At 34.4% G+C, this 26596-nt stretch overlaps 2 protein-coding genes across 5 annotated transcripts in view; both read right to left on the minus strand.

Moving 5' to 3' along the window:
• ap5z1 (adaptor related protein complex 5 subunit zeta 1) overlaps nucleotides 1-13261 on the minus strand; it is a 14974-nt gene extending 1713 nt beyond the window's left edge. Inside the window, exons 1-17 of one of the 2 annotated variants that reach the window (XM_048192529.1) lie at nucleotides 12731-13261; nucleotides 12486-12623; nucleotides 12162-12348; nucleotides 11955-12099; nucleotides 7834-7946; nucleotides 7551-7719; nucleotides 5964-6005; nucleotides 4914-5054; nucleotides 4784-4821; nucleotides 3097-3259; nucleotides 2835-3013; nucleotides 2610-2752; nucleotides 2376-2528; nucleotides 1451-1562; nucleotides 1262-1359; nucleotides 880-1012; nucleotides 580-794 (exon numbers count right to left, since the gene is read on the minus strand). In XM_048192529.1, coding sequence (XP_048048486.1) covers nucleotides 580-794; nucleotides 880-1012; nucleotides 1262-1359; nucleotides 1451-1562; nucleotides 2376-2528; nucleotides 2610-2752; nucleotides 2835-3013; nucleotides 3097-3259; nucleotides 4784-4821; nucleotides 4914-5054; nucleotides 5964-6005; nucleotides 7551-7719; nucleotides 7834-7946; nucleotides 11955-12099; nucleotides 12162-12348; nucleotides 12486-12623; nucleotides 12731-12771 — 2210 coding nt within the window. In that variant the 5' untranslated portion in view covers nucleotides 12772-13261. The remainder of the gene's footprint in view (nucleotides 1-579; nucleotides 795-879; nucleotides 1013-1261; nucleotides 1360-1450; nucleotides 1563-2375; nucleotides 2529-2609; nucleotides 2753-2834; nucleotides 3014-3096; nucleotides 3260-4783; nucleotides 4822-4913; nucleotides 5055-5963; nucleotides 6006-7550; nucleotides 7720-7833; nucleotides 7947-11954; nucleotides 12100-12161; nucleotides 12349-12485; nucleotides 12624-12730) is intronic. The other variant, XM_048192536.1, reaches the window with a different exon arrangement.
• Nucleotides 12497-26596, minus strand: part of foxk1 (forkhead box K1) — a 22570-nt gene continuing 8470 nt past the window's right edge. The window contains exons 3-10 of one of the 3 annotated variants that reach the window (XM_048192552.1): nucleotides 23496-23652; nucleotides 23267-23413; nucleotides 22987-23180; nucleotides 20016-20182; nucleotides 19393-19650; nucleotides 18989-19177; nucleotides 17252-17455; nucleotides 12497-12623 (exon numbers count right to left, since the gene is read on the minus strand). In XM_048192552.1, the coding sequence (XP_048048509.1) occupies nucleotides 17256-17455; nucleotides 18989-19177; nucleotides 19393-19650; nucleotides 20016-20182; nucleotides 22987-23180; nucleotides 23267-23413; nucleotides 23496-23652 (1312 nt within the window). In that variant the 3' untranslated portion in view covers nucleotides 12497-12623; nucleotides 17252-17255. Of the gene's footprint in view, nucleotides 12624-14303; nucleotides 17456-18988; nucleotides 19178-19392; nucleotides 19651-20015; nucleotides 20183-22986; nucleotides 23181-23266; nucleotides 23414-23495; nucleotides 23653-26596 lie in introns of those variants that run through there. The other 2 variants (XM_048192548.1, XM_048192543.1) reach the window with 2 other exon arrangements.

Below are 26596 nucleotides of genomic sequence, written 5' to 3' on the forward strand. Positions count from 1 at the left end.
TACAATAGGTTTACAAGCATCAAAGACCAAAAAATATATTTTTTTCTTAATATAAATATAGCATCACCCCTATTCTCACAATGTCTGAAATGGTTAGTTTGGAGATTAGGTCTGTCTAAACCCCTCCCTTCCTTGAGCCTACTCTGCTCTGATTGGTCAGATGGTTTGTTGTGATTGATCTAACATTTAAACAGCATGTGTCGGAATTTCAGCTAAGTAGACGTCGTTTTGCGGGCAGCCAATAAAGACCATAGGCAATGCAGATTTGTCATAAACCTATGTAGGTTCGTCCAGGAATTACTGATGGTTTGTTTCAGGGCGGTTCAGAATCTGTTCTTTTTTTTTGGGAGACAATAACTGCATTTATCATGCAGTTTGATCTTTTTACATTCGCAAACAGCTATATTACACACTACATGAATGGTAACATCTGAAAAAGCATAACTTTTTGAATTGGATGATCAGGGTAACTTTGACTTATTTTGTCTTCAGGAAAACATTTAAATATATACAATATATAATATCATTTGTAATGAAAAAAAAAAAAAAAACCCATGGTGTCGGAGCAGGTTGATCTACCTTGGAATCAGATCCTGACTGCGTGTGGCCAGTTTAGCCAGGGTGGTCATGAGCACAGTGATGAGGCGGGGGGAGTAACTCGGGGGGCTGGCTGACTGTCGCACCTGTGTGATCTCAAAAAGCACCGCTTCCAAGCTCTCAAAGAAAGATGTGATCAGTTCCACCGTGCAGCGAGGGTCGTATGACACCGAGAGAAACTCGCCAATGACCCACACCTGCGTGTACACATGAAACACAGTCACCTGAAGGACAAACATAGCATGATGACACTAACAATCACGGTGCTCTACTTCTCCTCACCACATGAGTGTAGAAGTCTTCTTTACTGAAAATGTTGGCAGGAGAGCCTGCAAATTCCAGGATCTCCCTGGACTGATCCACAATCAGTGGTGGGTGGAGTTTGCACAGAGTCTGCAGGTGAGTGCTGAACACCCTACAATCACAAATAAATATTGCACACTTACCCATGTGGAATTTATGTTGAAATGTATATAGTATATGTGTATATGTAAATCTTGTCAAATGTATGAAAAGAAAGTGGGAGAGTGTTTTAAATCAGTAAGTTGTGAGCTTTTATTTCAGTTAGGTGCCTATGTAGACAGCAGACAGTGAGACAGCTCACTGGGTTTTAGGAACAGTCAAAATCTCACAAGAAGGTGGCCACATTTTAAAAGTGCCTCACTTTTGGACCTCAGCATTAAATGTCTTGATGTTGTAGAGCAGGCTACTTCTCTCCAGCAGCACCAGCAGCAGCTGGTTCATCAGTTTCTCATCAGCTTTCTATAAAACACAACAAATAAATCATGGGAACACAACTCTATTAAATTCAGATCTCTATAAAATGGCTTGACCTCTCATTTATGACTCTTACCTGAGTGACAGTGTTGAAGTAAACATGCAGAAGCACAGGAACGACCTGAGCACATTGAACGACCCGTGGACTCTCCGCCATGTCAGCCAGAATATCATGAAGCAGTTTTAGCCTATTAGGCAACCACACTCAGAGGTTTACAGTAAGCAGTCATTTAACACACAATTTTATCCAAGTGGAATATTTAGGCGGTGGAACAGTGGCAAGTCATTTTTGTAGTGTTGTAGGTGTGGTAATTATATGGTTACAAGTCCATGAGCTATAACCATCAGAGCATATTTGATCAAATGTACACTCCCATTCAAAAGTTTGTCAGTAAGTACATTTTTTAAAAAGAAATGAACACTTTTATTCAGCAATGATACATTATATTGATCAAAAGTGACAGTAAAGTCATTTATATTGTTACAAAAGATTTTTACTTCAAATAAATGCTGTTCATTTGAACTTTCTATTCATCAAAAAACCCTGAAAATCCTATTTTTTCCACAAAACATATTAAGCACAACTGATTATAATACGAAATGTCTCTTGAGCATCAAATCATCATATTAGAATGATTTCCGAAGGATCATTTGACACTGAAGACTGGAGTAAAGATGCTTTGACATTACTGTTATAAATTACATCTTACAATACATAAAATAGAAAACAGTTCTTTTAAATTGTAATAATTTTTCAAAGTATTACTGTTTCTACTGTATTTTTGATCAAATAAATGCCGCATTGGTGAGCATAAGAGACTTCTTTCAAAAAAAGCCCCTTCCAAGCCCCAACTTTTGAACGGTAGTGTAATTATGTATATATGATTTTCCTTGAATTTCATTCCATTTTAATTCCACCTCCTCAAACTCAAATTACAATTCTGCATCCTGCTAACTCATTTTACTCAATTCCTCCTAGATTGTGATATGCCAGGTGTTACCTGTCTATGGTGTCTCCGGTCCCAGCCTCCGGTCTGAGGATGTAGAGGAAGAACCCCCTATAGGACGGCTGGCGGAAGGCATCCAGTGAAGCGGCCACCTTCGCCCCCTGCTGGTCCCACGTGGTACGGTCTGAAGCCTGATAGCACGCTGATCTGCAACAGCATCGCATTACTAATTCACATCACAAACAACTTGTGTTAAAACGCCGATCTGTACTCTGTAAAGTGACTCACCTCTGCTGGAGGTCCAGCGTTGCTGCTAAGCAGGGCAGATCAAGGATAGTGTGCAGTAACTCAATGGCTGTATCTGGAGCTACTAGTGATGGAAGCAGCTCCACAAACTCTGCTATCAATCCTGAGCTGTTCCACGCTAAGAACTGACAGGCAAAATGCACAAACATTTAGTACATCACTTGACTGGAGTTTAGTTCAGTTTAAAATACAAGACAGACAGCACACCTTCAGGAGGTTTGGGAAGCTCTGTCTGTAGTTGGCCACTCTGTCCTGCAGCACACTGGAATTGAGTAGACAAAACTGGACAAATTCGAAAGCTAGCATGGGATCGTTGAACTGCTCGGTGGGACAGTGGCTGAAGAGCTGGCAAAACACAGCCTCGGAGTCCACGGCGGCCGTCTCGCCTGAAAACAGAGCACATGGACGCTGAGATGCATTCATAGGTCACATTATCAGAGGCCTGTCACTAAAAGGGCCCATCACTCACTGTGGTTGAGGTAGAACTGAGCGATAGGCAGCAGGGCTCGAGCATAGGTGAAGTCTCCGTTCAGTCTGCCGTACAGGGCTTTGATGCAGGGGAAGGCACGGTATACATACGACGGGTCCTCACCACAGATGATGTCGATTATTGACACTGACTCAATGATACACTACACAGCAGATAAACAGAGTCACCGTCCATGTCATCATTATATTCATATTCATTAATTATACAGTGTAAAATCCTTATATTTTGCATTCTTTTCTAATTTAACACTGAATTTTCATTTTAAAGGTTCTTCATGATCCCATGTTTCAAACTTTAGTTAGTGTGTAATGTTGTTGTTAGAGTATAAATTAAAATCTGTAAAATTTTAAAGCTCAAAGTTCAATGCCAAGCGAGATATTTTATTTAACAGAAGTCGCCTACATCGAACGGCCAGTTTGGACTACATCCCTCTACTTCCTTCTTTAATGACGTCACTAAAACAGTTTTTTGACTAACCTCCGCCCACAGGAATACACAAAAAAGGGGGCGTGGTCTTGTTGCGCTCCCACGGAGAAGAGCAAGAGTTGCGTTTGTAGAGTGTGTTTGTCGCCATGTCGTCGAAACGCTGTTATTTTCATCCCGCAGTCCAATCACCGGGTCTGATTCCGGCTCAAATTGATAGGGTAAAATTAAAGACATGTTTACAATAACACTGAGCGCGTGCATCTCCACGTTATGGTAAGAGGCGTGACCTTTCCGGGCAAGGAGCGCTAAGCTGCTGTCGAATCACAACACAGGAACCGCTGGCACAATCAGAACTCGTTACGTATTTCTGAAGGAGGGACTTCATAGAACAAGGAAGTCATCAGCCCGTTTTTATGACAGTGGAAACAGCGGTATACAGATAAATAAATTATGTGAAAAATACTGTGTTTTTTTACACGTGAAACATGAACACTTGTTATATTGCACACTATAAACACAATCAAAGCTTCAAAAAAAACACAAAAAACGGGACCTTTAAATTATATCATCTGCCTAAAAATTTAAGAGTTGAAACTTTAAAAAAAAAATTAGTAAGTACTATTAATTTCTTTAGCTTTAACTTTTTTTAGTAAAGAAAAAAAAATAGTGAGTGCTCCTTTACATGTGATTAAATTCCTAAAATGTTTTATTTATTTTATATTTAATGTATGTGCATTTTACAAATAAATAAATATTCAATATCAGATATTTAGATCCCACTAAATAGTGAAGTTTTAAATTAAAAATATACACTACTGTTCATAATTTTGGGGTCAAGTTTTTTTTAAAATTTATTTTGAAAGAAAGAAATACTTTTATTCAGCAAGGATGCGTTAAATAAAATTTCTATTTCAAATAAATGCTGTTGTTTTTTTTTTAACTATTCGCCAAAGAATCTTGACGGATTTGACATCATATTAGAATGATTTCTGAAGGATCATGTGACACTGAAGACTGGAGTAATGATGCTGAAAATTCAGCTTTGATCACAGGAACACATTACATTTTACAATATATTGACACAGAAAACAGTTATTTTAAAAAACTGTACTAATTTCACAAAATTACTGTTTTTTTTTTTCAAATACATGCATCCTTGGAGAGAATAATAAACTTCTTTGAAAAACATTATAAAATCATGACGCACAAACTCTTGAACGGTAGTATATGTGGTGCTTACTGCTTTCTGTAGCTCTGTATCCATCCTCTTCAGAGCTTCTGCATTGTGAAAAAATGAGAGAGAAATAAATCAACATTTACCAGCAGAATGCAATAAACATTCTCCATAACCTGACGTACGATCTACTCACTCCGGTCACTCTGTTCAATGAGACGCTGACAGTATTCAAAAGCCTTCTCTCGGAGTCTCTCTTTGGGAGAAAGTAGTCTGCTTGAGGAGGACGTGGCTGACACCATGGACATCACTGAGCTGTCCACCTCTGAGCGATCATCTACATCAACAGCACAACACAGCACATTATACTACAACATCCTGAGCATAACTCTAAGCATCTTATCCAGCGGGATCTAATTCCATTGTAGGGTTGAGAATATGACAGGACATGCAGGATATGTTTGGAATGGCATACTACAATTTTTTTACTACTATTTTCACAGTATGCAGTATGTCATTGCCCAACAAAAGAAAAAAAGAAAAAGGGATATTATGACACAAAATTGGATTAAATACTAAATAAATTGTTAAATAACTTCCAGTATGTGAAAAGAGTAGTATGTCTGAATTCACAGTATTCATTTAACAGTAAGCAAAAAGGACCCGGATGACCTACTACATCCGATGGACACTTTACTATCCCATGAGGCCATGGGAGAGGAGTCATGAATGGCAGTGAAGCAACACAATTGATGCTGGTACTGCAGGTCTCACATAACAATAAACACATGGCAAATGTAGTATGACTGCAATCATACTATAAAGAACATTAATGGTCGCAAAGTAAGTACTTATTCGATAGAAAAACCGACTCAGAGAGTAAAGGATTTTAGACACAGCCTATTTATTCTTCAGAGATTACCTGGATGCCACACACAAAAGAAAACATTGCGAGGTCATGTGACGTTCATGGCTGCATACCGTTTCCTGCACTGTTTATAAAAATAATAGGCTGTACACAGTATATACACCACAGTAAGCAGTAAGTAGCATGCTAGTATTTCATTCCAAACATAGCCATAGACCCAAAATCAATTTGATGCACACAGCAGTTAATTATTGATCATAAAATTTTAGGAATAGGATATTTTGTTTATTCTGATTGGAAGAATGTCATTCATTAAAGGGAGTTTATGATTGCACAGGAAGCAGATTGATCATATCAGGCTTTTCACTTGTATCTTACCTGGCTGCTGTGACTGAATGACCTGTGCTTTTTTTAGTAGAGCTAGCAAAGATGAAATTTCAATGTTACTCATCTTAACTACATGAAATGAAGTATATTATCTGATATGGGACAGTTTGCAAACAGTGTTAATATTGTTAAAATCGTTTTTAGGTAATTAAAATAAATCTAAAAAAACAAAAACAAATAAATATAGTACCGGTCAAAAGTTTGGACTTGGACATGCTACTATTTTTAATGTTTTTGAAAGAAATCTCTTATGCTCATCATTTATTTGATCAAAAATACAGACAAAAACAGAAATATTGTGAAATATTATTACAATTTAAAAAAAAGTTTTTCTATTTTAATATACTTTTAAATATTATTTATTGCTCTGATCAAATCTGAATTTTCAGTATCATTACTCCAGTCTTCAGTGTCACATGATCCTTCAGAAATCATTTTAATATGATGATTTAATACTCAGTTATTATCAATGTTGAAAATTGTTGTGCTGCTTAATTGTTTTTTTTTTTTTTTTGGAACCTGTGATATTTTTTCAGGATTCATTGATGAATAAAATGTTAAAAAGCTTCTTCTTCTTCTTTTTTTTTTTTTTTTTTTTAAATAAAAAAGCATTTATACAAGTCTTTACTATCACTTTTTATTAATTTAACATCCTTGCTTAATATATAAGTATTAATTTCTTTCAAAAAATAAAGAAAAAATTTACTGACCCCAAACTTTTAAACAATTGTGTATATTGTTACAAAAGATTTATATTTTAATGCTGTTCTTATTTTTTTTTAAACATTTTATTCATCAAATAATACTGAAAAAAGCATCAGTTTATAAAAAATATTAAGCAGCACAACTGTGCTAATAAATCATCATATTATAATGATTTTTGAAGGATCATGTGACACTGAAGACTGGAGTAATGATGCTGAAAATTCAGCTTTGATCACAGGAATAAATTACATTTTAAAGTATATTCAAAAACTAAACATAAACTTACAAATTAGAAATGTTTCCTTGGCAAATAATTAAGATGAAGAACTACATTTACTAACTAAAACTGAAATAAAAATAAATTAAATGTTAAAAAACTAATAAAAATAACAAAACCACATCAAATTACTTGGTAACACTGTACAATAAGATTTAACTTGTTAACATTAGTTAACTACATTAGTTAACATGAACTAAGAATGAACAATACATCTACAGAATTTATTAATCTTTGTTAGTGTAAATCTCAGCATTTAGTAACACATTAACAAAATCAAAAGTTGTACCCGTTGACATAGTTAATGCATGGTGAACTAACATGAACATGTTTATTAACTAACATTAATAAATGCTATAAAACTAGTTTAATCATTGTTAATTCATGTTAGTTCATGTCAACAAATGAGATGTTACTGTAACAATTAGTGTACCAAAATGTGTTACCAATTACTTGTACTAAAATTAAACTGAAAATTGAAAACTCCAAAAAATAATAAATACTATAATAGTATTTAAATAATACTAAAATGACCACTGTTTGTAAAGCAAACCAACTTTTACAATATCTGCCCTCAAAGTCTCTGTTCAGACTACCTGATTCTGTGTTTGTAGTTCCGTCTGTGTCGTAAGTGAGCAGCCAACTCTTGATCATAGAGAAAGCGTACATATTCATCCACTGGTCCTCAGTGTAGCTCTGGCCCACACACAGCACAGTGAAGAAGTCGCCCGTTACCACCCCGTCCACCTCCATCAGTGGAGCTGGCTGATGAAGAGATTGTGATCAGTTCACTGAGATGATATCACTCAATAATATCACTGTAAACGTATTGCTTGATGGTGCAGGTATTGGTGAACGAAGAAAAGCAACATGCCCCACCTGACGTGTTCTTGGCCCACTGAAAAATCCCCCAGAAGACATGGAGGCTCCCTGCTGCATACTGGCATAACGCAACCAATCCACCAACTTACGACTGACCAGATTCACCTGATCTGGGTTTAGTGACCACATAATGCATGTTAACAACATTGCATTATCCAGATTTTAGTATTTAAATCATGCCTTTTCAATCTCAATGAAGTTAACAGCAGTACAGTGGGGTTTAAATGTCCATTCTGAAAATTTGGGATTCAAAATCTAAAATATATTCAAATAAAACATTTTAGTATTCTACATTTTGAACTATTAAACATTCTGGACATATTTTATTCAGTTATTAAAATCTACTTCATGAAATGGAGACAGTTTGTAAACAATGTAGATATTGTTAAAATTCTTTTTGGGTAGCTGAAATAAATCTGAAAAATAAATAAACAAATAAATATAGAACGGGTCAAAAGTTTGGACACCACTATTTTTATTTTTATTTTTTTTTTTAAAAGTCTATGGAAGAGGATTAGGGCCAAGCAATAATAAAAAAATAAAACCATCTCGAGATTAAACTCATTAAATTTCAAGAAAAAAGTCGAGATAAAATGTTGAGAATAAACTCATTAAATGTTGAGAATAAAGTCATTAAATTACAAGAAAAAAGCTGAGATAAAATGTTGAGAATAAAGTCATTAAATTATGAGAAAATGTCGTTAAATTGAGAAAAAAGTCGAGATAAAATGTTGAGAATAAACTCGTTAAATTACGAGAAAAATGTCGTTAAATTTCAAGAAAAAAAGTCGAGATAAAATGTTGAGAATAAAGTCATTAAATTATGAGAATAAAGTCATTAAATTACGAGAAAAAAGTTGTTAAATTATGAGAACAAATTCGTTAAATTATGAGAAAATGTCGTTAAATTTCGAGAAAAAAAGTCAAGATAAAATGTTGAGAATAAAGTCATTAAATTATGAGAATAAAGTCATTAAATTACGAGAAAAAAGTTGTTAAATTATGAGAACAAATTCGTTAAATTATGAGAAAATGTCGTTAAATTTCGAGAAAAAAAGTCAAGATAAAATGTTGAGAATAAAGTCATTAAATTATGAGAAAAAAGTTGTTAAATTATGAGAACAAATTCGTTAAATTATGAGAAAATGTCGTTAAATTTCGAGAAAAAAAGTCGAGATAAAATGTTGAGAATAAAGTCATTAAATTATGAGAAAAAAGTCATTAAATTACAAGAAAAAAGTTGTTAAATTATGAGAAAATGTCGTTAAATTTCGAGAAAAAAAGTCGAGATAAAATGTTGAGAATAAAGTCATTAAATTACGAGAAAAAAGTTGAGATAAAATGTTGAGAATAAAGTCATTAAATTATGAGAATAAAGTCATTAAATTACGAGAAAAAAGTTGAGATAAAATGTTGAGAATAAAGTCATTAAATTATGAGAAAAAAGTTGAGATAAAATGTTGAGAATAAAGTCATTAAATTATGAGAATAAAGTCATTAAATTACGAGAAAAAAGTTGAGATAAAATGTTGAGAATAAAGTCATTAAATTATGAGAAAAAAGTTGAGATAAAATGTTGAGAATAAAGTCATTAAATTATGAGAATAAAGTCATTAAATTATGAGAAAAAAGTTGAGATAAAATGTTGAGAATAAAGTCATTAAATTATGAGAAAAAAGTTGAGATAAAATGTTGAGAATAAAGTCATTAAATTATGAGAATAAAGTCATTAAATTACGAGAAAAAAGTTGAGATAAAATGTTGAGAATAAAGTCATTAAATTACGAGAAAAAAGTCGAGATAAAATGTTGAGAATAAAGTCATTAAATTATGAGAATAAAGTCATTAAATTATGAGAAAAAAGTTGAGATAAAATGTTGAGAATAAAGTCATTAAATTACGAGAAAAAAGTCGAGATAAAATGTTGAGAATAAAGTCATTAAATTATGAGAATAAAGTCATTAAATTATGAGAAAAAAGTTGAGATAAAATGTTGAGAATAAAGTCATTAAATTATGAGAATAAAGTTGTTAAATTTCAAGAAAAAAAGTCGAGATAAAATGTTGAGAATAAAGTAATTAAATTATGAGAATAAAGTAATTAAATTATGAGAATAAAGTCATTAAATTATGAGAATAAAGTTGAGATAAAATGTTGAGAATAAAGTCATTAAATTATGAGAATAAAGTCATTAAATTACGAGAAAAAAGTCGAGATAAAATGTTGAGAATAAAGTCATTAAATTACGAGAAAAAGTTGTTAAATTTCAAGAAAAAAAGTCGAGATAAAATGTTGAGAATAAAGTAATTAAATTAAGAGAATAAAGTAATTAAATTATGAGAATAAAGTCATTAAATTATGAGAATAAAGTTGAGATAAAATGTTGAGAATAAAGTCATTAAATTATGAGAATAAAGTCATTAAATTACGAGAAAAAAGTCGAGATAAAATGTTGAGAATAAAGTCATTAAATTACGAGAAAAAAGTTGTTAAATTTCAAGAAAAAAAGTTGAGATAAAATGTTGAGAATAAAGTCATTAAATTATGAGAATAAAGTCATTAAATTATGAGAATAAAGTTGAGATAAAATGTTGAGAATAAAGTCATTAAATTATGAGAAAAAAGTTGAGATAAAATGTCGAGAATAAAGTCATTAAATTATGAGAATAAAGTTGAGATAAAATGTCGAGAATAAAGTCATTAAATTATGAGAATAAAGTCATTAAATTACGAGAAAAAAGTTGTTAAATTATGAGAAAATGTCGTTAAATTTCGAGAAAAAAAGTCAAGATAAAATGTTGAGAATAAAGTCATTAAATTATGAGAATAAAGTCATTAAATTATGAGAATAAAGTCATTAAATTATGAGAATAAAGTTGAGATAAAATGTTGAGAATAAAGTCATTAAATTATGAGAAAAAAGTTGAGATAAAATGTCGAGAATAAAGTCATTAAATTATGAGAATAAAGTTGAGATAAAATGTCGAGAATAAAGTCATTAAATTATGAGAATAAAGTCATTAAATTTTGAGAACAAATTCGTTAAATTATGAGAAAATGTCGTTAAATTTCGAGAAAAAAAGTCAAGATAAAATGTTGAGAATAAAGTCATTAAATTATGAGAATAAAGTTGTTAAATTATGAGAAAATGTCGTTAAATTTCGAGAAAAAAAGTCGAGATAAAATGTTGAGAATAAAGTCATTAAATTATGAGAATAAAGTCATTAAATTACGAGAAAAAAGTTGAGATAAAATGTTGAGAATAAAGTCATTAAATTATGAGAATAAAGTCATTAAATTATGAGAAAAAAGTCGAGATAAAATGTTGAGAATAAAGTCATTAAATTACGAGAAAAAAGTTGTTAAATTTCAAGAAAAAAAGTCGAGATAAAATGTTGAGAATAAAGTAATTAAATTATGAGAATAAAGTCGTTAAATTACGAGAAAAAAGTCGTTAAATTATGAGAACAAATTCGTAATTTAACGATTTTTTTCTCATAATTTAATGACTTTATTCTCAACATTTTATCTCGACTTTTTTTCTTGAAATTTAACAACTTTTTTCTCGTAATTTAACGAGTTTTTTTCTCATAATTTAACAACTTTATTCTCAACATTTTATCCCGACTTTTTTTCTTGAAATTTAACGAGTTTTTTCTCATAATTTAATGACTTTATTATAATTATTATAATTATAATTTTTATTTTTTTTTTATTATTGCTTGGCCCTAATCCTCTTCCGTACTGATCAAGCTTGCATTTATTTGATCAAAAATACAGACAAAAGCAGAAATATTGTGAAATATTATTACAACAATAAAAAAAAAAATCTCAATTTTATACTATGAAACATTCTGGACATATGTTTGCAGTTATTAAAATCACCATAAAAAAAAAAAATCAAAATAGACAATTCTTATGAATTTTTTTAATGAAAATATGAAATATTTCATTAAAAATATTTAATTAATCATTAAAGTAAATATTTGCATTAATAAAACTATTAAATAATATTTTATTTAATGTTGTGTTTTCATTATTTTTTACTTTTGGACCCCACTGTAATTCCTAGTGACCCATTATACAGTACAGTATTTCACGAACGTGATCGACTTTACCATCTGTGAGAATCTCTGGATAAGCAGTAGTCATTTTAGAGAGAATGGGAAGTGCATGTTTAGATATCAGCCCGTCAGACAGCCGAGACTCGAGACTTTTCAGCAGATGGTGGCAAAGGGGGATCACATTTTCTTTATTTCCAGCCTGCAAAAACAGATCATTAGTTCAGTGTACATCATGAGCAGAACAACAAGCCTGTGACTCACCTGAGAGAGAACGACACTGGCCACATAGCTAAAGGTCCTGCTGTCCTGACTGAGATCAGAGCAGAGACTGTGCACGCTGGGAGGAACACTCTCCCGTATGATGGAGGAGGACAGAACCAGAAGCTGCTCTGGACATGATGAAGAACCAAGAACAGTCTGCAGCTTCAGCACCAGATCTGATGGAAGCCTAATGGTAATGGAGGTCTTCAATTATGCACTTATAACGTCCTGAAATACACCGTTCTGGTACACTTTTGAAGGGTTAGACAAATGGTTTTCATGTCTGTGTGCTGTTCAGATGTATTTTAGATTAATTTAACTTACTCTCTGGCATATTTAGTAGCAGAAACAATCAGATGGAGCCTCTGGAGGGAGTCCACTGTGTCTCCACTAACGTCTTTAGTGTGGAGGAGCTTAAATATGCGCCCGCAGAACCTCTGCAGCTCTTCCTCCTTTATTTCTCTGAAAGGTATATTGAATTAATTGATACACTTGTCTAACTTACTTAGAAAAGTTCCAGGCCAGCCATGCGAGCAATACAGTTTTTGACAGTAAACACAGAGTTTTACCTTGCCTGCTTTATTAAACTCTCCGTCGCGGCAGCATACATTTTTGAGAACAATGCAATTACATGTCAAAACCAAAAACAAGAATCAAAATATTTGCTCCGTCAGCTGTGATGTCCTGAAAGCAAATCACATGACAACAATTGGTTCCTCTTTTACGCGTCAGTCGGCCGCGATAAAGTTGAACAAAAGGGGATGGTAGAATTTGCATACAATATTATAATATTATCATAAGTAGAATATTTTATGGGTACAAAAACACCTGGTTAGAATATTGATATATAGATATATGATCTTATATGGTTCCTTTTGCCAGTCGGTGACAATATAGTGTAACAAACATAATCTAGCGGAAGTTGTATATATAGATTTAACTTATATTTTATTAAACATCTTCAAGTAACAACCAGGCATTATCATTGTTAAACACAACCGCAGTAATTCCAGGCAGCATACATAGAAAGAAAAACAAACGCTTTCCGCTAGATTATGTTTGTTACACTATTTTGTCGCCGACGAGATACAAATACCCAGATGATTTAGCACCAGCCATTAGCTATTAAAATCAAAATTTACCTTAAATACCTAACCGTATCTATATACTTATGATTTATTACATGAAGACAAGCACTAATCAACCTGTAAATCACTTCGAAGAAAACTTAACTCATGCAAAGAAGGCAAAGGGTGTATTTTGAAATGTTCTTTAATAGAATTAATGCAAATATACTCCAATTCCCCAATGATTGTACATTGTACTAATATATGAATATTTTTACAGTAATGTAAAAAAGAAAAAAATACCTACCACCTTCGCTACATCGAAATACACTAGGCATATACCTTCAACATTTAACTAAATTACTAACTACACTATATAAAATTAAAAACAAACACAACATAATCCTAGCAAAGCATTGCAGTGTCAATGCACAATACTTTAACAGTAAAACAGATTGTTAATAAAGTTAAACTTTAAGGAATTCGTTTTTTATGTGTAAAAATAAAAGGCACCAGTTCTGACTCAATGAAGTGTCCAGTGATGTTGCATTACAACATACCTTTCATTCATTCAGTATCATTCATTTTAAATATTTAGAAAAAAAAAAGATTTGATACAGAAGCAACTAAGCATATTTTTCTATTAATTCAATTTCTTTAAATTGACCATTTCTTTAAAAAAAAAGAAAAGAAATGAATTTGGAGTTTGTATAATATACCAGAGTGCCAGAGATCTTCATTACATGCGCAAGCAGGCTGCAGCTGAAACTTTGTAGTCCATACTTTTTAATAGTTTGCTGTTAACAGGATATTCAAAAGTTCTGCTCAGACAAAGACAGGACATAGTTGCACAGTTTTGGTGCACAGGGTTATAAAGTGTGTTAATGCAACAAAACGGGGAAGAAAATTGCAATCATTTTGGAAACAGAATCAAGCATACAATAAAGACTGTAAGATTTCACTGTCTGAAAATAAATTACATGAATGATAAAAGAAACAAAATGATGCAAACATACATCGCAACGCTTAAACCTTCACCACATGGACACAAGACAGAAGATGCCATGATCACAGATTCATTTAAAAGATTAGCCAGTGAAGTATTTTTATTCATTCCAGATACACCATTGCATAAACTGCATGGACAGAAGAAAAGCCCTCATACACTTTGTGTACTTGAATACACATTAAAAGACAAACCAGTGGACATTCACAGATGTATGGCATGATCTCATAAAGCAGGATGATTGAAGTGGAAACAGATTATAACTTGTTTCAAAAGAAAAAGGAAACAGTTTAAATTAGAAATGTTTAGTGTATAAACACTTGCATATGCAAAAAGCAACGAACAGAACAAGCACAAAAAGGAAATAATAATAATAATTAAAAAAAAAAAAAAAAAATCAGAATATCTTTGAGATAAAAATACTCCATGGTTATACATGCATACAGAACTGTGGCAGATTGTTAAAAAAAAAAAAAAAATGCATGAACAACATTTAGGCAGTGACAGCTAATTCTGTACGTTAATTGTGTTAACAATTCATCGTTCCATTGGTTATCCCATAATGATCTAAAAGGAATTTTCTGAGAAAAAACGAAACAAAAAAACAAACATGTATATATGCATTTCTTTAATTTGTCAGGCCAGTCATAATAGACGTATTGATTTGTTTCAAATAGAAATTATACTTCAAAATGGAATAGTGGTTCTCTCATTCATTTTGTTTATTGAAGTCCACATTGTGAAGACATGAAAGGGTCACATCTAATCAATCTCTATATTTTTACATTGATACATCTGCATTGCTGGAATCCAAATGTTCTTTTGATGCCTTTAAAACCTCCAAAGGACCTTTTTTCTTTGTTTACTGGCAAATTCCTCTTGATTTATGCATTAATCCACTGAGCTATAAGAAGCTTTGAAGCTTGCACATGATGCAAAACCTCACCGGTCAAACAATAAAGAACCAGCGAGATTTCATTTCCTGTCTACTTTTATCGTATTGCTCAGTCACTTCCAGTCACAACACAAATAGTCACCCTCATCTGTTCTTCTAGGGTTCTACAATCCCTCCATTGTTACACAGGCAGGATGCTGCGTTGTTCATTTGTTCTTGCAAGATGAGTTCATTCATTCAAACCTGCGAATTAACTTATTAGTAGGCAAGTTTGATGTTGTAAGTAGTACATCACAATGACTTTTAATTAGTCCTGAAAGAAGTGGAGCACTAAGGCACTAATAATGAGGTGGATATGTATTTGGTCTGTTAAAGTTTCGATTTCTACTACAAAAGGAACACTGTACGGCCGTCACTGTACGACTGTGCTAGCAAACAAACGCTGGCTCACTCTAGGGTACTTTACTGCTGCGTATAATATGCAACATACAAAGCGGTTACTGAACTGAATCCTGTTAGTGATTGTCTTGAAAGCACATTTTTTAATAATCCTAACAATATATATTTCCTCTTCTCTTAGTAAAACTAGAAAGTCTCATTAAAGGCTTACTTTGTGTATATTCCTAAAAAATAAGTTTCTTGAACTCTCAGAAAAATACTGAACATTCATTTAGTGGCTTCTGTGATTAGTAAGTGATCACAGAAAGTCAGTGAAGAAACAGCCTTTGCAACAGGTACATTCCTAGGTCTGGAAAAGCATTTGGTTGACATCAGATACAACGTATTGTGTGCTTGCATTCACCCATTGATGCAATCGGGATTTTGTTGCACAAGATATCTAACGGTGCATTCGCACGGGGCATTAACGATTCTCATTTACTTTGAACGGGTGACGTCATGCGTTGCTTAACTGAATCGCGGGTTCCGTTGTATCGTGTCACTGGTGTCGCTTGTGGCAGAAGTTGAAAAATGTTCAACTTTTCAAGAGCCAACGCAGGCATCAGCCAATCAGATCTCCATAGCGCAGGCTTTAGTCAACTGTGTTTTATGCAACACCGGAGAGTAATGCGATTGGCTGTCGACAGCACCCAAGCCCTCTGAGAAGCGCCGACGTCGGTGCCCCGTGTGAATGCAGCGTAAGTATTTTGGCCAAGTGCTAATGGGGATCGACCAACAAGACTGAGCTACGTTAAATACGATGAACTACAAACTTCCTTATTTGTTTTAACACAGAACATCAAAAATGTATCTACAATCACATTCTAATGGTTTACTATATAGTTTAGGTCACAAGTGGGTGCCATGAACAAATAAACAAACGCTACTTACATTCATCGAGTTCTTTTTAATTTTTGCGCTAAACATAGACCAATTAAGAAATAAGCATTTTTCTAGACATGTCTCTTTGTAGTAAGCAAGCAAGGTAAGAATCCTCCACAGAAAAACATATTGTACACTATGATAATGTAGGTTAAAGAACTCCAGCTAGAAAAGGCCTCTATAATATCTATTCATTTCTTGTTGTCTACTGTATGTGCTTTGAGTTGTAACATTGTTTCATTAAAGATTGCCTTTTTTTTTTTTTTTTTTTTTTTAACAGAGAGATAAATAAATCCTCACAAAGGCCGCACAGGTAGCTGCGGTGACGCACAGCTTCCTGTGACCGTTTTTATATACTGTTTCAATTCAGAGACTCATGGTCTCAGTCTGTAATAGCTGCATAGGTATTGGTCCCACCCCAACCCAAAAAGAAGAACTCTCTCTCAGCTGTACCTTGTGAGGAACTACCTGAGCGCACATGCCTAGCTGGTGTCTTTAAGCACATGTACCTCTCTTCATACTTCTTTCAAACATTCTTACAAGATTAAAAACCCCTACAAAATTAAAACTGTGTGAGCATTGAATTTTAATGCTGCCTGATGAAGCTCAATGAATTTACCCCCATGAAACAACAACGCTTAACCTCTTCTTACAAAGACATTCGATCATTTACCCACGTCGGGCGTTTACAAAACTTTTAAGTTCTCGTTTTAAAGAAAACCACACACGCTTCCCTCAATATGTTTGACGATATCGTGAGATGTGCTTTAATGATCCGTCATCGGCTCACTCGTTCACTCACTCATTCATTCGCTGGCCTCTTGGTTCATTGCAACAATAACAGGCTGGGGGACCGGAGCGACACCGTCCTCCTCCATTTTGGGCCGTTTGGGCTCGGGCTCGTTGATGCTGGACTCGTCGGTTGCCATGCTGGAGGGCCTGTTGACCAGCACAGGTGGGGATGTTGAAGCCTGGGCAGCCAAGATCTGAAGAGGATTGGTAAGAGCTGAGGGCATAGAGAGGGTTACAGGTCAGTGACGAATAATAGTGTTTAAACACATGTGCCAAGTTCTTCGACGTGTACTATTTGTATTCATGTTGGTTTCAAATCATTTTGAAAAACATTTACACCATTTCTAAAAATTTTTAATAACCATCCAGTTAAAAGTAAAAAAAGTTGTAGTTCATCACAATTAGTATTTATTTATTATTGTTTACTGTCTGTTAATCATGTCAGAGGCAAATCTTCTTGGTGAGTACAAAGTAAATAAAAATCATACAATTAACCAAAATTTGGTATTTTAAGAGACTTGTTGACCTTGGCCAGTAATGAGGGTCTACAATAATTCCATGTTTTATTTTTTGTTTCCTGCATGCTGGTCACACCACATGTGTTTGGATTTGGTGGCAGTGCTATTTTAGTATCACATATATTTTCTATTTTGAATTAGATATTTATATTTTCTATTTTAATTTTAGTAATTTTGTGTTTTTGTCATTTATATTATTATTTATAATTATTTTTTATTAGTTATGTTTTTTTAATTTTATTTCAGTTTATGTTTATTTATTTTAATTAATGATGTTTTTGACATTTAGTTTTAGTGAAACATAACTAATTTTTATATATATATATATATATATATATATATATATATATATATATATATATATATATATATATATATATATATATATATATATATATATATATATATATATATATATAAACTGTTTTTTTTTTAACAATGTCAATTTTTTATGATATCAGGACAGTTTTAAGGAGAAATGTGACTTTTTCTCCCCCCAAAAATAATATCAAAATGAATTTTAATTATGCAAATAAAAACAAGCTTAAAGGGTTAGTTCACCCAAAAATTAAATTTCTGTCATTAATTACTCACCATCGTGTCGTTCTACACCCGTAAGACCTTTGTTCATCTTCAGAACACAAATTATAAACAAGATATTTTTAATGAAATCTGAGAGGTTTTTATCATCTCCCATAGAATGCAATGAAATTACCATCATTCAAGGTCTAGAAAAGTAGTAAAAACATCGATAAAACAGTCAATGTGACTGCAGTGGTTCAACCTTAATGTTATGAAGCGACAAGAATACTTTTTGTGCGCAAAAATACAAAAATAACAAATAGACCTTGAATATGGTAATTTTGTTGCTTTCTATGGGGGAAAAAAAAAACCTTTCAGATTTAATAAAAAATATCTCAATTTGTGTTCTAAAGATGGACGAAGGTCTTACGGGTGTGGAACGACATGAAGGTGAGTAATTAATGACAGAAATTTCATTTTTGGGTGAACTAACCCTTTAAGATAGAAAAGTTGTATTTAAAGCACTACATGTATAAACTGCATTATGTATTTTCTAATAAATTAATAGATCTGGAAAAAAGTGTGTCATGATCCATACATTTAAAACAAGTTAGAACAATATCATGCATTGTTAATTGGCAAATCATATCAGTAAAGCACTAAACCAGCTTCAGAAAAGTGAATGTAAGCATAGTATGCACACATACCGTAAGCACTGGTTGGTACACTGGCGACAGGAAGAGCATGTTTGCCATTCTGAGAAATAGTCTGCACAGGAAGGTGGTGAATGGCGCTCTGCTGGACAACAGTGTAGCTCTGCTGCCCCCTATTGGCTGAGTTTATGTGACTCCCTACAGCCTGAATAACTCTACTGCCAACCACAGGCATCTCATCCACTGCATACACAGAAGATTAACAGAGAGACAGTTAAGGCCTATTCACACAGAGTGCAAATTCAAAGACAAAACTAGGCATACCAATAGATTTTGCAAAAAACAAACAAACAAACAAACAAACAAACAAGCAAAAAAAAACAACAACACAAAAACAACAACAACAACAACAAAAACACCTTCTCTCTAATAAAACAAGAGGTAATGGGTTGTTTTACCTCTTTGTTCTCCATGTCCCTCTCCTGAACTTGAGGAGGTGGTGTTAGCCAGGATGTAGCCATTGGGGGAGCTGGTAGAGGTGGTCAATACACGGACCATGGTGACAGCTGGCGCCTGCTGCACCACATGGATGGCCTGACCAGAGGCCTGGGAGGAGCTAATGATGGAGGCCGGCATGTAAGCCACAGGCTTGGGGATGGCGGCTGAGGACTGAGGTGGTACGGCCATGATTACAGGCTGGGCGCTCACTGGAGAGCCTGAGAGACAAGAGGAATCACCAGAGAGACAGCAAGCTTCTGATTAATCCTAAATGTATTTTCTAAGACTGCATATTTATGCAAATTATAACTGCAGTGTAAATACATCTAAAATCTGCTTTAGATGAAGCTTCTGTGCCACTTCTGCCATACAAAAATGGATTTTGTTGTTTACAGGAAAAGCTCCACAATTTAGGAAAAGCTACACTATTTTCAGCACAGCTGAGCTACTATCATATTACTGAAAAAATGAAGGTAAGTTAGTATTGTTTCTATTTGGAGAGTATAAATCCAAAAACTGGCAGTCACGCGCACTGCTGTGCGGTCAGTCGGTCCTGCTGTGCTATGAAAAGAAGCACGGTCACCTGGTGCACTCTGGGAGTATCGGTACTCAGGCACAGACGCAAGCTTGGAACCAAAGTCATGCTCATGTGACACTGGGGATCCTTCCCGTGACAGACAGTCAGGGGTCTGGAGGCCGCTCGAGTGTGGAGAGAGGAGGCCGGAGTGGGTGGGAGACGCAGGAGCACTCCTGAAACCAACACAATGATCTGTCAGTCACACGCACTGACATCCTAGCACACAGTAAAGACCCGTCCACACCAAAGACGATAACTATAACAATAACATTAAAGATTTAGATATAAAAAGAAAAGCAGAGTCCCCACCACAACCATAACGACAGAGGAACGGTATCATTGGAATCACTTTCAGAATGATTTTTTGACAGCTAATAAGAATCCATCCTACTTTAAAATGCTTGATGACAAAACTGCAGTGTGTGCTTAGACTAAACAGAAGGTTATTGTGGACGCTGATATAGTTATTGCTTTAGTTATCGTTCTTGGTGTGAAGAGGCCTCAACTCTCATACACAGTGTGAACGCAACACATACATGTTCAGATGTTACACGCCAAGCAGGGTCCAAAAGTAACTTTTTGCCTCACCTGCCAAAGGTATGAAGTTAAACTAATTACTTAAACGTGCAGAGACAACTTTAAGAAATGAGTGTAAACAGCGTGAAGCCTTTAAATCACTGCTCTGTTTGTTTGAGCAGTGTGAGTTTGAAGCGGCACTACCAAATAATTGCCAAAGTAATGGTATTAGGAGCATGTCTGGAAAGCCTGTTCGAAAACACTCATTATTGTCGCAATTTCTTGTGGTGTCACTAGGGGTGAAGAAATGAGACACTTCGTCTTTAAAGAAATTACAGCCTCTAAACTTAATTGAATAAAAACTATTTTTTTTAATGGCGGCATCTCACTAATCAATGTGAAACTTGATTTTGAAGGAGGGCATCTCACATTAACTACTATAATATTATATTATTATATTAATTTAATTTAATTTTATTATTATAATATTTTATTAATATATACAGTGCTTCCCACACATAGACTTTACTTGGGCGGGTCGCCCACTTATAATAACGGCCGCCCAAGTATATTTGGAGACACATTTATGCTTTTATTATTTTTATCTTCTTATACTTTTATATCCGCGCAAGATAATGAAACCATCCACGATCGAATAACTAGTCGTTTCGTACCTGCTCGTTATGTTAACTTTTTACTCCCGCTAGCATTCCCACGGGCGCTGCATGTTGCAAAGTTACAAGGTGGCGTTGTTGCGCTTTCTACAAGCTCGAGCAACAGCGCTTCAGACTGCTTCAAAGTGATTCTCAATCAATGAAAAGCACAGAATTATGCCAAGCGATTGCTGATGAACACAAGTTGATGAATTAATACAAAGTCTACTTTATGGCCTTTATATAAAATGTTTTAAACGATTGTAAGAATCTGAAGGATCAGCCTGCAATAGTACAGACATTTCAAAATAAGAGTACCTGTGTATTTCGGGCTTGTTTATAACTATATGTCACACGCTAAGATTTTCTTTTTCTTTTGGGCATTATTGGTATTTTGGTTACACAATAAATTGTACTTAATTTGATTTCCATTTAATTCATAGTAAATTATTGCAGTCTCCCCCACAGGAAGAAAAGACTAAGAACATTATTTGACACATATATTATTCATTTTATAAATTTTACTAGTAAAATCTGTGTCCCATTCACTGAGAGAGACACTATATGACAGCAAGGAGAACATAGGAAAAGGTGAACCATTTAAATGCTGTAATTTTGCATAATTTACAATGCATAATATTAGTATGTAATTAAATGTAATATGCTATGTAGTTAAAATTAATTTCAATAAATAAAAATACTGTTAAAAATCACACATTATTTGTTTGTCACATGTAGTAGACCATTTTTGTGCCGTGGGTAATAGGAGGATTTTTCGCCCGGCTACCACCGCAAGTATATTTCAAACCTGTGGGAAATTATATATTATTTTGCATTACATAATTACAAAAATGGCAGCACTCAAGTATAAAAATGTTATATTCATTAACAGTCAATACAAGGTATAATGAACTAATAAATGAACATCAACGTATACAAATATTAGTATTATTACAATTAATTTTTTTTATAAATACCTGTTAATTTAGAAACATACTACTGTTTATTATTATTTCATGCTCCTTGAATCATAATTTATTAACTAATGTTAACCTCCACAAACTGAAATGTTGAACAACAATTTCATCACATAACTAATGTGATATATATATATATATATATATATATATATATATATATATATATATATATATATATATATATATATATATATATATATATATATTAATTTCTTGACACTGATATAGTTTCAATGACTAACATAGTTTGTAGATCCTTCATTAAAGGGATAGTTCAACCAAAAATGAAAGTTCTGTCATCATTTACTCATCCTCAACCCAAACCTGACAAGAGGGTGAATAATTAATGAAAGAATATTCATTTTGGAGTGAACTAAACCTTTAAATTAATTATTTATGAAGGTCTCACAAGATCCCACATTAGCCAGTCTTCTGGTGAAGTGGTACTTCTTGCTATTTTTGTCCCTCATGTATTTGTTATTCTGGCTTAATGGCATGAACATATCCATGCTAATGTATAAATCATGCATTACAGTTAATTTTGGACCCAAGTCTAAAGGAAGCTTATACAGAGTATTTAAAAACAGAGCGCACAAAGTTGAGTCTGAATGATGCTGCTTCACGAAATGGCTCCTTAACAAACAAATGAAACGGATCAAATTCAAACAGACTTACTTTGTTCTGCCCAGTGAAGTAACAGACAGAAGGGAAAGAAAGAGGGAAACAGAAGAGGCTAAGCAGGCTTCTATTACATCAGACCGTGTGAGTGTCATAAGGGGGTCGGCGGAGAGCGTGCTGGGTTAAAAGCGGTGGTCTGAGACATCTCACCTGGAGGACAGAGGGCCGAAGGGCGTGCGGAAGCAGGACACCCCTCTCTGCCGACGCTTTCTGAAGGCCTGCTCCACCAACTTGGCCTCTGATGAGGGGTCCACGCGCCAGAACGAACCTTTGCCTGGCTCTTCCTGTGAGCGTGGCACTTTAATAAAGTAGCGGTTGAGAGACAGGTTGTGTCTAATGGAGTTCTGGAGAGAAATGAGATTAAGGGAATACAAATTAGCACACAAACATGACAGACCGACAAACAACAATTTTTAGCAGATAAACTGACCTGCCAGCCCTTGTCTGCCGTCCTGTAGTACGGATAATGCTTGGTGATGTGAGCGTAGATGCCACTTAGTGTTAGCTGTCTGTCCGGTGCAGACGAGATGGCCTGGACTATCAGCTGAGCGTACGAGTATGGAGGTTTGGACTCATCCTGAAGTAAGAGCGGACAGTTAATCTTGGGAACAAACACACTGACCTTGATTGACATGCACTGGGATGCTGGAGGCTCTTGCCTTAGGACTGTCTCCACCGGTGGCTTCAGTGCGCTGTTCTGACACAGCCTTGGCTGCGAACTCCGCTGCCAGCTGGAGATCTGAGGTGATGTTGCGGCCGTAGCGGTATCCTGAAGAACCTGCGCCCCGAGGGCTCGCTGGGCAGGAATTGGGAACGCTGAGTAGAGAAAGGATGGACAGAAAGGTGTGAGGACATCATTTTGTAAACAGGCCAAAAAGATTGTTTCAGAGATTAGAGGAATGTTTCTGATTATTATTATTATATACAGTAGAACCTTTTCACAGATTGTGAAGAAGCATTTCCAGTTATTAACATCATAAATCTAGTCTTTCTCTTCTGACCACTGTAATCAATCCTGCAATATTTTCTCTTTCTTTTGATAAGTCAAAAAGAATGCTATCATGAATTTTTCCTTTTGGATCAAATGGGAATGCAAAAAATATATTTGTTGTAGTTTTCGTTCACCACAATAGAAGTTTACCCAACTTTGACTTTTGCTCCTGTGAACTTTGGAAAAAAATGGAAAAAGTCCATCTCAATTTAAATGTTTAGGTTTATAGGCAACCTTTAGTGATTGCTAGACACTTACAAAGCATAGTATAATGTTACAATAAGCAACAAACGTATGTTTTAGAGTATAAACGTAACAACTAAACATTATATGCATTGAAATGATTCTAGTGTGAAGGAAAACACTACACTAACATTTTCTGAGCAAAGTTCTATACAATACCATTCAGAAGTTTGGGGTCGTGATTTGTTTTGCCAAAAACATTTTTGATAGAAATCTCTTTTGCTCAACAGCATTTATTTGATAAAAAAATACAGTAAAAACAGTAATATTGTGAAATACTATTACAATTTAAAATAACACTTTTGAACTCTTTTTTGAATTTCACTAAAATTTATTTGTATTTAATTTTTATATTTAATGCATCCTTGCTTAATAAAATGAAAATGTCATTAATTGTCGTTCCAAACCCGTACGACCGTCGTTTATCTTCGGAACACAAATTAAGATATTTTTAATGAAACCCAAGAGCTTCCTGTCCCTCCATAAAGATCCAATGCAACAACCAATTTTAAGGTCCAGAAAGGTAGTAAAGACATCATTAAAGTACCCCATGTGACTCCAGTGGTTCAACCTTAATGTTATGAAGTGACGCAAGTGCTTTGTTTGCACAAAAAACACAATTTACCATGATTTACAATTTACTGTATTTACAAAATAATATTATCCAAAGCGTGTTCAACCAAAACATCAGCTCTCACGTGAACACAAAACACATGCGTCACGGTGCTCTTGTGAATGCGCGTTGCAGATCAATATTTTTGTAAATAAAGTGGTAAATTATGTTGTTTTTTTTGTTGTTGTTTTTTGTGCAAACAAAGCACCCGTGTTGCTTCAAAAAAAAAAAAAAAAGGAGGTTAAACCACTGGAGTCACATGGATTACTTTAATGATGTATTTACTGCCTTTCTTAACTTTGAAAGTAGTAGTTGCATTGGATCTCTATAGAGGGACAGAAAGCTCTCAGATTTCATTAAAATTTGTGTTCTGAATATGAACGAAAGTCCTACGAGTTTGGAACGACATGAGGGCGAGTAATTAATGACATAATTTTCATTTTTGGGTAAACTAACCCTTTAATTTCTTTTAAAAAACAAAAACTTTTGAATGCCAGTTTTACAACCAAAATAAAAAATATATATACTTCTGTAAACTGCTGAAAAGGTAAACCTGGTTACGTTTACTAGGCAATATGTGCAGAAGTATCATTAAAGGACATTGGAGGGATGTGACGAGGATGCACTATAAATCTGGCTCCCATTTCATATGTATTAATTATTAATTGTGTTAAATATGTTTCCTAGGGCTCCACGATATATCGCATGAGATTGTCACGCGCATTTCGTCAGTAAAGCCGGTTCCCTGATTACCGTTAAATCGCCATCACCTGCTTTCAAAAGGAGCGCCATTAAATAGACAGAGCCGTAGTTCACTGACAAGCTACGCAATATCGCGTTCATATCGTAGATGAATCGCCTTCGATAATGAACGCGATATTGCGTAGCTTGTCAGTGAACTACGGTTCTGTCTATTAAATGCCGCTCCATTTGAAAGCAGGTGATGGCGATTTAGCGGTAATAAGGGAACCGGCTTTACTGACGAAATGCGCGTGACAATCTCATGCGATATATCGTGCAGCCCTAATGTTTCCTGTTTGTTTTGACAAAGTGAAGGACACATTTAAATGATTGCCTGAACCCACAACATTATAATCCATTTTATAACCCTTGTTACCTGACATGAAAAACAATATGCCAGTAGGTGGCCCTGTGCCCTAAAAAACAAACCATTCAGATAAACAAGCAAAATAATTACTGAGCCATTAGCCAGAGAGTTTCCGAACCATAATGATAATAACTGTATTATTTAGGATAAAACTGACAGAAAGACATCCTGAGCAATGCTATTTTAAGGCTGTGGTTTATTGTCAACAGCTCAGTAAGTCTCCCATAACAGACACACCCCACCATTCCTTCACTCGCTGTGTTATTTTTTACCACTGGCTCTCTGACAGCAGGGCACAACAGAGCGCTCAGATAAGGCTGTTGTGCTGCAGGCTCCATTGTGTTGTGCGGGCAGAGACAAACAGGCCTTTCTGAGCGGCGAGGGGAAGGCAATTGTGTGTGTGAGGGCACAGTGGGCGGGGTGCTTTGGGTTGAAGTCCAGTCCTGAGGCAGCATTTTCACAACAGCTGGACCATATTACAAAAACACCTTAAGGGCAAGCAAAAAGACAACTAACACCTTTTCCACACAGCCTTCACACTGAAACGTCTGTACTGAAAATGTATCATTAATGTGTAAAAAAAAAAATGCAACATGTTTGTCCTAGTTAAAGTAAACGTGTACAGGATTCCTATTGGGATTTATATCCTACTGTAGAAACAATCCCAAAGGATCCTAATGGGATCAAAATCAAATCAAAGGACCCAGGTTTTACAATTAGCATCAACTGGCAATTTTGTACCAAAACTGATTATGACACAAAATTGAACCAAACGTCCTTAAAAAGGGAGACTTTTTTTTTTTTT

Source organism: Megalobrama amblycephala, linkage group LG1 (genome assembly GCF_018812025.1).
Source record: "Megalobrama amblycephala isolate DHTTF-2021 linkage group LG1, ASM1881202v1, whole genome shotgun sequence".
Classification (NCBI taxonomy): Eukaryota; Metazoa; Chordata; class Actinopteri; order Cypriniformes; family Xenocyprididae; genus Megalobrama; species Megalobrama amblycephala.